The sequence below is a fragment of the Microcaecilia unicolor genome, chromosome 7, assembly GCF_901765095.1.
Source record: "Microcaecilia unicolor chromosome 7, aMicUni1.1, whole genome shotgun sequence".
Lineage (NCBI taxonomy): Eukaryota > Metazoa > Chordata > Amphibia > Gymnophiona > Siphonopidae > Microcaecilia > Microcaecilia unicolor.
In genome coordinates this window covers 200477705-200494975 of record NC_044037.1, presented here as the reverse complement: position 1 = coordinate 200494975, position 17271 = coordinate 200477705, and the positions used below count along the sequence as shown (strand labels likewise).

The window sequence follows — 17271 nt, the reverse complement described above, 5'->3', positions numbered from 1 at the left end:
CTCTCATGAAGCGAGAGCGAGGATCTAAGGCCTTGCTGTCACACCAGACGGCAAACCTCCTCCATTTGAAAGAATAACTCTTTTTAGTAGAATCTTTCCTGGAAGCAAGCAAGACTCGGGAGACACCCTCAGAAAGACCTAAGGAAGTGAATTCTATGCTCTCAACATCCAGGCCGTGACAGCCAGAGACTGCAGGTTGGGATGCAGAAGCACCCCCTCATTCTGAGTGATGAGGGTTGGAAAACACTCCAATCTCCATGGTTCTTCAGAGGACAATTCAAGAAGAAGTGGGAACCAGATCTGATGAGGCCAAAACGGAGCAATCAGAATCATGGTTCCACCGTCTTGCTTGAGTTTCAGCAAAGTCTTCCCCACCAAAGGTATGGGAGGATGGGCATACAGAAGACCCTTCCCCCAATGAAGGAGAAAGGCATCTGACGCTAGTCTGTCGTGAGCCTAAAGTCTGGAACAGAACTGAGGAACCTTGTGATTGATCTGAGTGGCAAAAAGATCCACCAAGGGGGTGCCCCACGCTTGGAAAATCTTGCGCACTACCCTCGAATTGAGCAACCACTCGTGAGGTTGCATTATCCTGCTCAATCTGTCGGCCAGACTGTTGTTTACGCCGGCCAGATACGTGGCTTGAAGAAGCATGCCGTGAACGCGAGCCCATAGCCACATCTGGATGGCCTCCCGACACAGGGGGGTGAGATCCGGTGCCCCCCTGCTTGTTGATGTAGTACATGGCAACCTGATTGTCTGTCTGAATTTGAATAATTTGATTGGACATCCGATCTCTGAAAGCCTTTAGAGCGTTCCAGACCGCTCGTAACTCCAGGAGATTGATCTGAAGACCTGATTCCTGGAAGGACCAAGCTCCTTGAGTGTGAAGCCCATCTACAAGCGCTCCCCACCCCAGGAGGGATGCATCCATTTTCATCACTTTTTGTGGCTGAGGAATTTGGAAGGCACGTCACAAGGTCAAATTGGATCAAATCGTCCACCACTGAAGGGAATTGTGAAAATCGGTGGACAGCTGGATTGCATCCTCTAGATCCCCCACAGCCTGATACCACTGGGAAGCTAGGGTCCATTGAGCTGATCTCATGTGAAGACGGGCCATGGGAGTCACATGAACTGTGGAGGCCATATGGCCCAGAAGTCTCAACATATGCCAAGCTCTGGCCAAGGAAACTAGAGACAGAAGATTGTCTGCCCTCGCCTCGGGGAAATAGGCTTGAGCCGTCCGCGAGTCCAGCAGAGCTCCTATGAATTCTAGTGTCTGAACTGGAATAAGATGGGACTTTGGATAATTTATAACAAAGCCAAGTAGCTCCAGGAGTTGAATAGTCATCTGAATGGACTGTAGAGCTCCTGCCTCCGAGGTGTTCTTCACCAGCCAATCGTCGAGATAAGGGAACACATGCACTCCCAGTCTGCGTAGCGACACTGGAACGACCGCCAGGCATTTTGTAAACACCCTGGGCGCAGAGGTGAGCCCAAAGGGAAGCACACAATACTGAAAGTGCTGTGTTCCCAGATGGAATCGAAGATACTGCCTGTGAGCTGGCAGTATCAGGATGTGTGTATAAGCATCCTTTAAGTCCAGAGAGCATAGCCAGTCTTTTTTCTGAATCATTGGAAGAAAGGTGCCCAGGGAAAGCATCCTGAACTTTTCTCGGACCAGATATTTGTTTAGGGCCCTTAGGTCTAGGATGGGACACATCCCCCCCCCCCCCCCCCCCCCCCCACGTTTTCTTTTGCACAAGGAAGTACCTGGAATAGAATCCCAGCCCTTCTTGCCCTGGTGGAACGGGCTCGTCCGCATTGGCGCTGAGAAGGGTGGAGAGTTCCTCTGCAAGTACTTGCCTGTGCTGGAAGCTGAAGGACTGAGCTCCCGGTGGGCAATTTGGAGGTGTGGAGATCAAATTGAGGGAGTATCCTAGCCAGACTATTTGGAGAACCCACCAATCGGAGGTTATAAGAGGCCACCTTTGGTGAAAAATTTTTTAACCTACCTCCGACTGGTAGATCGTCCAGCACAGACACTTTTATAGTGGCTATTTTTTTAAAACAGCTCAACAGAGCAAACAATAAAGTAAATGAAAAAAAATCTGCGAAAACTCATGAAAACGAAGGCTCTTTCACAGGGGCACAGAGAGAGACGGAAAAACAGTCGCTCCATACCATGGAAAGAGAAAAACTAAGCAGGAAGATGGCCCGCACTCGAAGTCTCTAGCAAACTTTTCTTGCTAGGAAGATTTCCGACCATGGGGGCTGCCATGGACGACACCCAGTCGTGAGAACAAGCAGCCTGCTTGTCCTCAGAGAATATGTGAAACAATGGGCACAACATTTGTTGTCTTAAATCGTGCTCACTTTAGAAGTTTGTTTCTGTGCTTTCCTTTTTATAGCTGATTTAGCAACCTAAAGTCTGGTGTTATTTCATATTTTCAACTTAAACAAATATGCAATCAAATTACCTTGTGAACAGAATTTAACATGGCTTTTTCCAGTTCAAGTAACCACTTTTCCACTTGTCCTCTAGCTTTAGATGTTGAGATTGTGTCTGTGAGCTCCACTATTTCTCCCTCACTGCTTTTCATATGAGTAATATCTAAAACATCTGTGAATTCTACTTGGGCAATTCCTTCAAAGCATTTTTTCAAGTGAGGCTGAACCCTGCAGAAAAAGAAAGAAAGGTGTATGAATATATTTTTTCTACAATTTATCTTTTCTAGATAGAGATAAACCAAAGACCTGTGTGATAAATATCTAAGTTTTCAAGTTTGTTTAGTTTTTGATATACCACCTATCAAATAAAGCTGTCTAGGTGGTTTACAACTAACCAATAAATTTTAAGAGAGATTAAAAGAATTATAATAGAAAATAGAAAAGATCAGTAGAGTTAATTTTCTACATTATGTGTCTACATCACTCAACTGTGTCCCATTGCTAAAAGGCTGATCTGAGTAGGCAATTGGGAATTAAAAGATTTATTTAAAAATATGTTTTCTAGCCCACTTTAAACATCTTAAATGATGATTCTGAATGTAAAGTAAGTGGAAGATTATTCCGTAGTATGGATCCTAATATAAAAAAAATATATAAGAGTGAATTTTGTCTCAAAACATACAGGTATCTGACAAAAAAAGTGAACCATGAAAAGATGCTGTTGTGATGAGTGAAGAGAAGGTGTGAGTAAGTAAGGTATCAAAAAGCGTGATAAGAACGATGGGAAGCCAGACATTGAAATTTTATATATCAATGTAAGGATTGTATTAAGAATTCTAGCTGAGATAGGCAGTCAATGTTCATTTGTAACCAAAAATGAACTTGACCGCTGCATTTTGCACTAATTGGAACAATTTCATATCTCTCACAGAAAAAATAGAGAACAATACATTACATCTAAATGGCTCAAAACTAATGAGTGTACCCTTCCGTAAACCCCATGTTCACTTTTACAACAAAATAATGACGAAGCAGTCGTGAAACTAAAAATAAGTCTCTAATATGTCCAAATATCAAACACAAATTTCTATGGTGGTGACTTAAAAAAAATCCAATATAAAAAATAGTCTTTCACAGTCTCATCCGTCTTTATCAAAACGCTAAAATTTTTAAGGCAACAGTTTGCTGAAGGTGAAAACAATCCAGCTCACATCAACCTTGCAATCCAAATGAATATTCTATTTCAAGGGTAGGCAACCTGTGGGACACCAAGAGGTTTTCTGTAGTATGCATGGTCGGTGTTGCTGGTGGGGATGCCCAAACCCTGCCAGTTGAAGATATTCTTTGCCCGAGCCCTCTGTACTGTCTCAGCAGTGGGGAAGTTGGCGGCGTGCTTCTAGCTGCTCACACTAGATCCCCAAGCACGCTCAGTTCATGACTGTTAGTGTCAGCAGCTAGAAGCACATCATTGACTTCCCCACTACTCAGACAGTATGGGGGGGGGCTCAGGCAGAGAGTAGGGGTGGACCAACAAGCCAAACAAGTGTATATTAGGCACTTCGCATGCATTAGACCCGACACGGGGCCATGTTTTGATGGAAAACACCTGTCTGCCTCAGGAATCACTAAATATAAAGATAAAACATCTGTTTTACCTATTCGGCTGTGAGTGGCTTCTTGGTTCACCCCTACTCCTTGCCTTGGATGTTTCACAGTTAAGGGGTTCCCTGTCCTTTTTGGTGTTGCTGGGCTCAGACAGAGAACATCTTCAGCTAGTGGTGCTTAGGTATCCCTAGTTTGCGGAAGTTGGTCAATTCATAGACCGTTTTCAGGTTGCGTTGCAGCGCGTTCCAGAGCTGTGTGCTTGTATACGAAAAGGTTGATGCATGCATTGATTTGTATTTCAAGCCTTTGCACTTGGGAGGATGAAGGTTGAGGAATGTGCGAGAAGATTTTTTTGCGTTTCTGGGTGGTAGTTCTATTAGGTCTGACATATATGCTGGGGTGTCACCGTGGATGATTTTATGGACTAGGGTACAAAGTTTGAATGTGATGCGTTCTTTGAGTGGGAGCCAGTGCAGTTTTTCACATTATTGCCTGTATATGCAGTCAGGCTTCTGAAAAGTTTCACAAATAATTCAAGCAGGGGAAGCTTCCACCAGTTGACATCACTTATGTGTGAGGGCCTGCTATCCTGCTTGACTTTGGAGAATTAACTATTTCCCTGAATTAATTGCTCCATTTCGTCTGCAGGTAAATGCATCTGCACTGTTTCATAGCACATCTACTTTTACCCAAGGCAAATAAAGACAGATATGGTGTTCGGAAAAGTGCAATGCCAGCCAACTGTGCATAAGAATTTCATTTTTAAATCCCCATGAGTAGGTTAAAAGAAGGACTATGTCCCTCCTGCAAAGCAATTGCTTCCACTGATACCTGTGGTGCAGCCAATCCCTTCCCCAAGGATTTGACAATGTGATTGCAGGCTTGCCCCAATATTGAATCTAGGCATACCTAGGGAAAAACAATATCTTATATATAATTAGAACCAAACAAAATGAAAAACAGTATACACAAGTGCATCTAGTAGCCAACTCTATCAAGGCAAAGCAAAATATTTTAAAATGTTGGAAGTATTACCTTGTAGGGTCTTTTGTCTCTGAAAGAATCTCAAGAAGCTCATCATTTGACAAAAAGAAGAATCTGGGGAAGAAGAGGCGCTTCTTTTCCAGGTAGTCATTGAGACCTTTAAGAATTAGTTCTAGGAGTTCATTTGACTTTTTCAGCTTTTCCAACATTTTCTCTATAGCCACTACTACCAGAACATTCTTATCCTATCAAAAAGAACACACACACAAAAACAATTCCTTCTTTAAAATCTCTTTGTGCTAATCTGTCATCCATATGCCTAAGATTTTATTCTAAGCATAAAAATAAAGCATACTTTCATAAATGCTTTTTGGGTTGTAGTTTTCCAAGGCTTCATTACAGGCAGAATTTCTCTAAAACTGGACCAGTAACAGAGAACAGATTGTTCCAAGTATCCTATTTTTCCTAGGACCAATATAGCCACAACTATTTTAAGCTCACCAGATAAAGAAAAGACACTATAGAAACAATAGGCTTTGTTCAAAAAGGACTTTTCCCATTTCTGTGCCTAAGCCAGATGCCCAGGCAACTGCTGCAGATTTTTTCCCTTGTGACAGACTCTCAGCAAAGTACTTTTACCCTCTTCCCTCATAAATCTCACAGATGGTGCCATTGCAGCCCACAATAGATCCAGCCTCTAGCCTGCTTCAGCCCTGAGCAAGCTGCCAACTCACAATGTCTAGTTCCCTTTCCAACACTGACACATACACATGTTATCTCTCTTTCTGAAAAACACACACATACATCTACACCTGGTGTTAAGCTGCTGGTCTTGTGTTCACCAAATGCTCTTTTCCCCTCCCAAAATCAGCATTTATTTATTTTAGGTTAAATCATCTTTATTGAACTCATATAGAACATAGCATTATTACATCAACAATTAACAACTTACTCAGATAGCAAGGCCATGGTAATTTAGCTAGACAATTTTGACTTTTCACTCTCCAAAAACTTATACCCGATCCCATATCTTCCCCAGAACTTCCATCCCAACCCCTGTATATTCTCACAAAACTGGAGGAGTGGCCTAGTGGTTAGGGTGGTGGACTTTGGTCCTGAGAAACTGAGTTCAATTCCCACTTCAGGCACAGGCAGCTCCTTGTGACTCTGGGCAAGTCACTTAACCCTCCATTGCCCATGTAAGCCGCATTGAGCCTGCCATGAGTGGGAAAGTGCAGGGTACAAATGTAACAAAAAAAACTGTCCATTTACTTATTTTAAAATATTGTATTCCGCAGCTTACAGCAGCCTATTCATCTAATTCCTACATTTTCTCAACACTTCCTCCCCTCTGTGACATTTACTGGCTCTATTGCCATTGTCCAGATGGGTTGCTGCCCCTCTTTCAGCTTGGCAACGTTTTGCTTGCGTCAACAATAATTTCATTATGTCCATCACTTTGCACTAGTCCACATATGGAGAATAACTTTTATAGATCAGGTAGTTACACATATCTAACAGGAAATGGGACAGCATGGGAGTCTGCAGGTATTTTATGAACTGTGTATTGGGAGCTGCACAATTTATTTAACAGATGTATCTCCATTCCTGAAGTACTCATACATTTACTAAAAGCACATGCATTCAAATGAGCACACATAGATTCTTGCATACATTTTTATGTGATGTGTGCTCTGACATTCATACATGAGAATATTAGCACAATGGCTCCCCACACCAGAAAACCAAATTTGGACATTTTGCTGCTCATTATATCATTAGTTGGATTAAAGGTATCCCCCATGTTTATAGATTGGTGTAACTAATCCTCCTGACTATGTTTTAGGAGAATAATGAGAAAATAGAATCAGGTTAAATAATTCCTGGATTGTTCCTCTTCTGTTTTCATTCACATTTCTTACAGAACTTCCTTCTCTTCCCTCTTCTTCCTTACTTCACATTTTCTTGTTTGTCTCCCCTCCCAGAGAGGCTGAATATTCGGGTGTAAGTTTAAATGTTGTGGTCATTATTTTGAAGCAATACTGACCACAGATTTTAAATATTGGGGGTATACTATGCATACATGGTACTGAGAAGCATTCAGGTATAATATCACCCTTCCCCAAAGAACTTACAAATGCAGGGGTCCTTTTACCAAGCTGTGGTAAAAAGGGCCCTGAGGTAGCACTGGGGGCCATTTTTGCCACGAACCAGGGCCCTTTTCACCGCAGCGGGGAAAAAGCCCCTAAAAAAGATATGGCCATGCGGTAAAATTATTCTTACTGCATGGCAATGTGGGGGGGAGCACTTACCGCCACCCACTGAGGTGGAAGTAAGGGCTCCTGCAGTAACCTGGTGCTAACCGGGCAGCGCATGTCACTGCCCAATTACTGTCGGGTTAGCTACATGCTACAAATTATGGATTTTCCGTAACGCCAGAAATGGTGTGCGCTCGAGATAGTTCCGGGTTGCCACACGGCAACCCTTTAGTAAAAGAGCCCCTCAGGGGTAACTGAGGCAATAAAAGATCAAAAAACAGTTACTTACTTGAAGCAGGTGTTCTCCAAAGACAGCAGGATAAAAATCCTCACATATGATGTCATCCATGGGAGCCTGCATGGGAATTTCCTCCAGCATTTTCCAGAACTTTTGAGAAAGCCTCATTGCCTCATGTAAGCCTGGCCCCACCTGTCACTATTGTGCGGGATGCCCTCAGCCAACTGAAAGCTTGTAGAACACAATTCCCTGGGAAAAAAGGTGGGTTGTGAGGATTCTTATCCAGCTGTCCTAAGAAAACATCTGCTACAGGTTAAGTAACTGTGCCTTCTCCAAGGACAAACAGGGTAAGTGAATCTTCATATATACAACACCCTCAGCTACAGGATACCTTCACAGAAAAAGGGGGGGGGGGGGGGGGGGAAACCCAGCAGAATGTTTTTAGTTAGCAACATGCCTTATTTACAAGCTGAAAAAAATAATTTGAAGGCAGCCTGGAACTGAAAAAAATGGGCCTAGGGGGTTGTAGTTGGATTTTAAATTCCAAATAAATTCTGAAGGACTGTCTAGTCAAATCTAATTTGCATTGAAGTCGTACTCTAGACAGTAGTGAGAAGTGAATGTATGGATTGAGGTTCAAGTTCCAGCTTTGCAGATCTCTTCTATGGAGACCTCACTCGTGGGTTATAAACACCACCATAGTTCTGACATTATGAGCTGTGACTTGACACGCTAAAGTAAGATCTGTCTGGGCATGTGAAGGAAATGCAATCTGTTAGCCAATTAGACAGTGTGTGTTCATTGATGGCAACTCCCATCATATTAGAGTCATATGAAATAAAAGGCTGGGTGGAATTTCTATGGGCTTTAGTCCACTCCAGATAGAAAACCAAGGCTCTCTTACAGTCCAAAGTGTGTAGTGTGCTTTCACTTTTATGGACATGAGAATTAGGAAAACAAAGTTGGCAAGACTAATAACTGCTTAAGGTGGAAATCTGACACTTCATTAGGAAGGAACTTTGGTTAGGTGCACAGAACCAATGTATTGTTGAAAAAAATTGCGTAAGATGAATCTTCTGCAAGCACAAGTTATTATCACCAAAAATAAGACCTTCCAGATCAGGTACTTCAGATTGAAGTATCCAGTACTCCAAATGAGCTTTCATCGGCTGGTTAAGAACTACATAAGGTCCCATGACACTTGCTTGGTGGCTTGGTGGCTTGGTGGGAGGTTTCAATAGAGGAAAATCCTGCATGAATTGAACTAAGAGCTGCGCAGAGATGGTTTTAGTAGACTTAATATTGAGACCTCACTCTGACAGATGTAGAAGATATTCAAGCAGTTTTTGTATGGAGCAAGAGAAGGGATCTAGGGCCATGCCCTAACACCTGACAGCAGATCTCTTCCATTTAAAACCGTTTGGCCTCCTAGTCAAAGCTCTTCTGGAAGCCAACAAAACCTGAGAAACACTTTTAGACAAACCCAGAAAAGCCAGGCTAGAGATCTGATGTTCTGATGCATGCAGGTGTATTTTCAAAGCACTTAGACTTACAAAGTTCCATAGGTTACTATCAGGGGCATTTTCGAAAGAGAAGGGCGCCCATCTTAAGACACAAATTGGGTGATGGGCATCCTTCTCTCAGGGTCACCCAAATCGACATAATGGAAAGCCGATTTTGGGTGTCCTTAACTGCTTTCCATCGCGGGGATGACCAAAGTTCCCGGGGGCGTGTCGGCAGCGTATCGAAGGCGGAACGAGGGCGTGCTTAAGACCAGTGTTCTAACCACTAGGCCACTCCTCTATGCCACTCCATTCTCTTGAAATTTGGCTGTCCCTGTGGGAGGGCAGTATGCAGGTCCCTAGGTGGGGGGAGGTATGTGTGTGTCAGCGGAGGCATAACGAAGGTGTGGATGTTCCTCTTTCAAACATTTTGGACATCCTCAACTGCCCCCCCCCCCCCCCCCACAGGAACAGCCAAATTTTAAGGGAGTGAAGTGGAGGAGTGGCCTAGTGGTTAGAGCACTATTCCTGCAATCCAGAGGTGGCCAGTTCAAATCCCACTGCTGCTACTTGTGATCCAAAATCCAAATAAATAAAGGGGGTGTCAGAGGCATAGCAGGCATGGATGTCCTTCTCACAGAAACAACACATTTTGGACATCCTCAACTGCCATTGCAGGGACGGAGGCATAGCAAAGGACGTCCTTCACCCATACACTAAAAAAAAAAAAAAAAAAAGAAGTCCCTAACGAGCACTTGGACGTTTTCACCTGGACTTGTATTTTTCTAAGGTTGTAGATGACAATTTATTTAAGGTTGTAGACAGCTATTATACACACAGCTTGCCTGCATGTATGAAGCCATCTTTGGCATTGGCTTCCCCTCCTTAGAAAGGAAATCGTTTGCAAATGAGCTAACAGTGAGCAGCTCATTTGCCTGCAATTTCCTTCATGCATGCCAGTTCCTTTCCGAATTGCTAAGGGATCGGTAAGGGAAGGGCTTTTTCCATTCCATTAGTGCATCAGTTAGTCCACTGCAGTGCCCCCTAGGGTGCCCGACTGCTCTCCTGGCATGTCAGGGGGCCCAGTGCACTATGAATGGTGGCGCCTTCCATGACCAAATGAGTTGGATTTGGTCGTTTTTGAGATGGGCGTCCTCGGTTTCCATTATGGCCGAAAACCAGGGATGACCATTTCTAAGGTCGACCTAAGAACGCTGTATGGAAGAACTGGGGTTAGATAAGATGCAATGTGATCACAAGAATATGTGATACCATCTTGTTTGATATTATATGAAAGTTGATGCACTGCTCCTAATGAAGCATGTAAAGTGAAACGGGTTTGGCCACCGTCGAGCCATAGTCAAGTGCTCAACAACTTTTTGTTATATACAAAAAGAAGAGAATATTTGAAAATAAAGGAAAGATTGAAAATTTTAAATACATCGTGTTGACTTTTTGATTAAGCACTTACACTGGACTCTTCATGTGTTGATTTGTAATTATTTGAGTTAGAGTTACAGTACCCTTCCTCTTTTTGCTGTTACACATGCTAATTTTCCCATTAGCACGTGATCCTCTACTATCATCCATTATGTAGGCAGTAAGGGCTCACTCGCTAAGCAAGCATTAATCAGTTGGTGTATGGCAATGTAGCAGCCCTAGTCAATTAGCACAGAACATGCCCACTCTCTACTCAAAGACCTGCTCCCAGCGCTAAAAAATACATTTTATTTTTTGGCGCTTGGGTAATAAAACACACTTGAAAAAATTACCATAGGATGCCTGAGCACGCCCCATAGTAAGTATCTTTGGGTCAATATTTAGCCTATAGAGAGCAGCATTTTTATACCCATATATTCAGTGCTGGGCAGTACCTAGATACAGCTATTGAATATCCAGGTATAGAGCAATGTTCCCTCTCAACTGTGTGGGAGTCCTCTACCCACATTTCTGCTGGTGGAGGCATTGTTTCAATATTTCATTTTCAGTGGCAAGGGACAGGCAGGTTCTGCAGAACACCAGAGGACCTGCCTGTCCCTAGTGATTGAGGACATGATACTGAAGCACCCCCCCCCCCCCCCCCCCCCCACTGGTGAGAGTGAGGTTGGAGTGCTCCCACAAAGCTCAGAACTTTGATATATGGCCACCAGCGCTTATCTGGGTACCAGTAATATTCAGACTGGTACCCAGATAAGGTAAAATTATGTATAATCATACCTGATAATTTTCTTTCCATTAATCATAGCTGATCAATCCATAGACTGGTGGGTTGTGTCCATCTACCAGCAGGTGGAGATAGAGAGCAAACTTTTGCCTCCCTATATGTGGTCATGTGCTGCCGGAAACTCCTCAGTATGTCGATATCAAAGCTCCATCCGCAGGACTCAGCACTTAGAGAATTACACCCACGAAGGGACACTCTGCCCAGCTCACCACCGCCGAAACGGGGGAGGGGAATTAACCCAGCTCATCCCCACACAAGTGGGGGAGGGGAATCCGTCCAGCTCATCCCCGCGGAGCGGGGGAGGGACACCACACCCGCCGATGCGGGGGGATCTGGCTTATCCTGCAACCGCAACCGCGGGAGGAGCTGACTGACCCTAACACCGCCGAAGCGGGAGGGGTACAAAGCTGCCCTACAGCCGCACGAAGCGGGAGGGAGTGCCGGCAGAATTATGTCTCAATCCAGCCCCGTAAAACGGGGGGGGAGAGGAATGCAGCAGCTCACTGTAACACAAACTCGTCTCAACTCTTGAAGAATCCAAGTGAAAAAACTTGAACACGAAGTCTTTCTGAAGTAACTGAAGACTAAACTTGAACCTGAAATGCAACCAGAATAAAAACAGTACAGATATCTGGGAGGGGCTATGGATTGATCAGCTATGATTAATGGAAAGAAAATTATCAGGTATGATTATACATAATTTTACCTTCCATATCATCAAGCTGATCAATCCATAGACTGGTGGGATGTACCGAAGCAGTACTCACCCAGGGCGGGACATTGAAATCCCTGACCTCAACACTGAAGCTCCAAACCGGGCCTCCGCCCGTGCAGCCACCGCCAAACGGTAAGCTTGGAGAATGTATGAGCCGAAGCCCAAGTTGCCGCCTTGCATATCTCTTCCAAGGAGACGGATCCGGCCTCTGCCATCGAGGCCGCCTGAGCTCTCGTGGAGTGAGCCTTCAGCTGGATAGGCGGCACCTTCCTTGCGGCCACATAAGCCGCTGCAATGGCTTCCTTGACCCATCTTGCCACTGTAGGCTTAGCAGCCTGCAGACCCTTACAAGGACCTGCAAACAGGACAAACAGATGATCCGATTTCCGGAAATCATTGGTCACTTCCAAGTATCTGATGATGACTCGCCTCACATCCAGATATTTAAGAGCAGAGTACTCCTCTGGGTAGTCCTCCCTACGAAAGGAAGGGAGACAGAGCTGCTGAATCACATGGAAGCGAGAAACAATCTTGGCCAGAAAGGAAGGCACTGTGCGAATAGTCACTCCTGCCTCAGTGAACTGCAGAAAAGGCTCTCGACATGAGAGCGCCTGGAGCTCGGAAACTCTTCTGGCTGAAGTGATAGCCACCAAAAAGACTGCTTTCCACGTCAGGTCTTTCAGAGATGCCCTTGACAAGGGTTCAAAAGGCGGCTTCTGCAATGCTCTTAGCACCAGGTTGAGATTCCACGCAGGCACCACTGAGTGCAGAGGAGGGCGCAGGTGATTAACTCCCTTGAGAAAGCGCACCACATCTGGCTGCGAAGCCAGGGAAGCACCCTTCAGGCGGCCCCTGAAGCAAGCCAGAGCCGCTACCTGGACTTTAAGGGAACTGAGCGACAGGCCTTTCTCCAGACCTTCTTGCAGGAACGCCAACACTGAAGAAATTGGAGCAGTGAAGGGAGAAAGTGAGCCTGCTTCACACCACGCTGCAAAGATACGCCAAACCCTGGCGTAAGCAGTAGAAGTAGAGCGCTTCCTCGCTCTTAGCATAGTGGCAATGACCTTGTCTGAGAAGCCCTTCTTCCTCAGTCGCTGCCGCTCAATAGCCAGGCCTTAAGCCCAAAGGGGGAGGGATCCTCCATCACCACGGGACCCTGATGTAACAGGCCCTGCTCCACTGACAGCCGCAGAGGATCGTTCGACTGAGAGCCTGATCAAGTCCGCATACCAGGGACGTCTGGGCCAATCCGGACCCACCAGGATTACCCTGCCGGGGCTTTGCCACCCGGTCTAGCACCCTGCCCAACCTGGGCCAGGGCGGGAACACATAGAGGAGCTCTTGTGTCGGCCACTGCTGGAGAAGAGCATCTACTCCCAGGGATCGAGGGTCCCGTCCTCTGCTGAAAAAGCGCGGCACTTGGCAATTGGCCGATGACGCCATCAGATCTAGGCTCGGCTGGCCCCAGCGCTTCGTGATGTCCAAGAACGCCTGAGCAGATAGTTGCCACTCTCCGGGCTCCAAGGTATGGCGACTGAGAAAGACCGCCTTGACATTCATAGCTCCGGCAATGTGGGCCGCTGAAAGCTGCTCCAGGTTCGCTTCCGCCCACTGTCAAAGATTCATAGCCTCCTTGGCTAGAGGGGCGCTCTTGGTACCTCCCTGGCGGTTGACATAGGCCACAGCCGTGGCATTGTCTGACAGGACCCGTACAGGCTTCAACACCAGTACCGGGATGAACTCCAAAAGCGCCACCGAATGGCTCTGAGTTCCAGGAGGTTGATAGACCACTTTGCCTCTGCAGGAGACCAGAGCCCCTGCGCTGTCCTTCCCAAGCAGTGGGCTCCCCAGCCCGACAAAGAGGCGTCCGTCGTGACGACAATCCACTCTGGGGTCACCAGAGGCATTCCCGCAGACAACTTGTCTGTCTGCATCCACCAGCTCAGCGCCTTGCGCACTGCTGGGTCCAAGGGAAGGCGCACGGCATAATCCTCCGACATCGGAGTCCAGCGCCGCAGCAAAGATTGCTGAAGTGGTCTCATATGAGCCCTGGCCCAGGGCACTACTTCCATCGTGGCCGTCATAGAGCCCAACAGCTGCACATAGTCCCAAGCCCGAGGAGGAGAGGCTACTAGGAATTGGTCCACTTGAGCCTGAAGTTTGACAATCCGATTGTCTGGCAGGAACACTCTGCCCACTTGGGTGTCGAATCGAACTCCCAGGTACTCCAGGGACTGAGTCGGGCGCAGCTGGCTCTTCTCCCAGTTGATGATCCATCCCAGGGAGCTCAAAAGAGCAACTACCCGGTCCACAGCTTTGCCGCACTCTGCATAAGAGGGGGCTCGGATCAACCAGTCGTCCAGATAAGGATGGACTTGTACCCCTTCCTTTCGTAGGAAGGCCGCAATGACCACCATTACTTTGGAAAAGGTCCGCGGAGCAGTAGCCAACCCGAATGGGAGGGCTCTGAACTGGAAGTGTCGTCCCAGGACTGCAAAACGCAGAAAGCGTTGATGAGGAGGCCAGATGGGAATATGCAGATACGCTTCCTTGATGTCCAAGGAGGCCAAGAACTCTCCTGCCTTCACTGCCGCTATAACAGAGCGGAGAGTCTCCATGCGAAAGTGCCGCACTTTCAAGGCCCGATTGACCCCTTTGAGGTCGAGGATAGGCCGGACAGAACCTCCTTTCTTTGGTACCACAAAGTAAATGGAGTAACGTCCCTTGCCAAGCTGACTTTCTGGCACCGGAACGACCGCGCCCAGGCGGATCAGATTGTCCAAGGTCTGCTGCACTGCCACAGCTTGACCGGAGACTTGCAGGGAGAGAGTACGAACCCGTCTCTTAAGGGTCGGCAGAACTCTAGCTTGTAGCCGTCTCTGATGACTTCCAGCACCCACGCGTCTGAAGTTATTGTGGTCCACTCGCCCAGAAACGAGGACAGCCGTCCTCCAATCTGCACTGGGGCGTGGACCAAGGCCCCGTCATTGGGTACGAGACCCTGGGGGAGGACCGGAGGGAGCCCCTCCGGGACGGCGGTCTCTGCGAAAGGAATGCTGCTTGGGGGAGAAATTCCTCTTGAAGGAAGAGGGGGCAGAGGAACCCGACTTGCCCGGGCGGTACCGACGGGCTTCCTGCAACCGTCCTCTGGAGGTACCGGGACGAGTCTAGCCCGAGCCCTGACCTCTGGTAATTTCTTGCCCTTGGATGTGCCGAGATCGGTCACGATTTTGTCCAGCTCGACCCCAAAGAGCCGCTTGCCTTTAAAAGGCAATCTAGCCAGGCGGGATTTAGAGGCGTGGTCAGCAGACCAATGTTTCAGCCAAAGCCACCGCCACGCAGAGACTGTCTGAGCCATGCCTTTAGCTGAGGCTCTCAAGACATCATACAGCAAGTCTGCCAAATAGGCTAAGCCCGATTCCAGGGCCGGCCAATCAGCCCTCAAGGAATGATCCGAGGGGGAAGCCCGCTGCACCATAGACAGGCACGCCCTGGCCACATAGGAGCCGCAAACAGAGGCCTGCAAACTTAAAGCAGCTGCCTCAAAGGACGACCTTAAGGCCGCCTCCAATCTTCTGTCTTGGGCGTCCTTTAGGGCCGTGCCACCTTCCACCGGCAAAGCCGTTTTCTTAGTCACCGCAGTGATTAAAGAATCCACAGTAGGCCACAGATAGGCCTCACGTTCACTCACAGCCAAAGGATAGAGGCGGGACATAGCCCTAGCCACTTTAAGGCTCGCTTCCGGGACATCCCATTGAGCCGAAATTAAGGTGTGCATGGCATCATGCACGTGGAAGGTTCTAGGCGGGCGCTTCGTCCCCAGCATAATGGCAGAGCCAACAGGGGCTGAGGGAGAGACGTCCTCCGGAGAGGAAATCTTCAAAGTGTCCATGGCCTGTAACAACAGGTTGGGCAAATCCTCTGGGCTAAAAAGCCGCGCTGCAGAGGTGTCATCCGCTCCAACCGAGCGGGGATCTATCTCCTCCAAGGAATCCGCAAGGACCGTTGGGAGACCTCAGACACGCTGCCCTCATCTACATCGGAGGAGACAAAGTCCTCCAAGGCCTGGGAATCAACCCGAGGGCGTTACCTCTGGGAACCTCAACCTCTTTACCAGACGAGGGAGCAGGGGCAGCGTTTTGCATGAGGAAAGCCTGATGCAGCAGCAAAACAAACTCGGGGGAGAAACCCCCCAGACTGTGCACTTCCGCAGCCTGGGCAACAGCCCTAGACGCACCCTCAACCGGCGCTCACACGAGTGGGGGAGAGACATGCTGCGCATCCAAAATGGCGTCCGGCGCGACACTCCGCGAAGGAGCCGCGCGGGAAAAAACGGCGCTTAACTTTAGCCGCTTTTGTGCCGTCGCCCAAATTAAGGGCGTTCATGGCATTGTCTCCAACCTCAAGGGCGGCCCACGAAGAAGCCGTCCGAGCCGCGTGGCCGGCCAAGATGGCGGAGGCGAGGAGCGGGGGATGGGCGTTTATGGCGGGAAAAACCGCCACGCCGGAGGAAGGACCGGGACATTCATCGGTCACTAAGCTGTCACCCATCAAGGGCGAATCAGGCTGAAAAACCCCCGCATCCCCTTTAGAAGCGCTCCAGCGATCCGGGGAGCGACCCTTTGCGCCCTCGCCCTCCGACGCCATATGCCACGAGGAGAAGAATCGGGGAACCCCCTGCCCGCTATAAAAAGGTAAAATTACCTGCTTGCCGCTCCGAGCTGTAACGAACTGGTGTCCCAGTGAGTAGCTGCAATGAACGTTTAAATAAACGTCGAAATAAACGCCTTTAAGGACGTTTAAAATTTTTTTTTTTTTTTTTTTTTTTTAACGGAGCCAGCGGGAGGGGGGAGAAAAGGAGGGACCTGGCACCACCAGGTTTGCACTTGCTCAAAAGAGCCCTCAACCCCAGGCCTCAACAAAACCTAAGGATTAGGCTTGGAGGCCTAGCCAGAGCTGCTGCTGTGTGTGACCACCACCTGCTGAGATAGAGAACATACTGAGGAGTTTCCGGCAGCACATGACCACATATAGGGAGGCAAAAGTTTGCTCTCTATCTCCACCTGCTGGTAGATGGACACAACCCACCAGTCTATGGATTGATCAGCTTGATGATATGGAACTACCCATATAAACTTATAGCCTATTTGCTATCCTAGCATCATCCAGATAGTTATGTGGTTAGAGACTGAATGCCATCACTAACTGGGTAACTCTCAGCTCCTCCTTAGCTCTGCCTCATGATCATATAGCAATCACTCAGATGGTGCTGAGGCAATCTTACAAGATAT

The 17271-nt window shown here is 47.5% G+C and overlaps 1 protein-coding gene across 1 annotated transcript in view; it reads right to left on the bottom strand.

Annotated features, from left to right (window-relative positions):
* Positions 1-17271, bottom strand: part of DNAH7 (dynein axonemal heavy chain 7) — a 525690-nt gene that overhangs the window by 321589 nt on the left and 186830 nt on the right. The window contains 2 exon segments of the mRNA XM_030210108.1: positions 2484-2682; positions 5095-5288. Of these exon segments, the coding sequence (XP_030065968.1) occupies positions 2484-2682; positions 5095-5288 (393 nt within the window).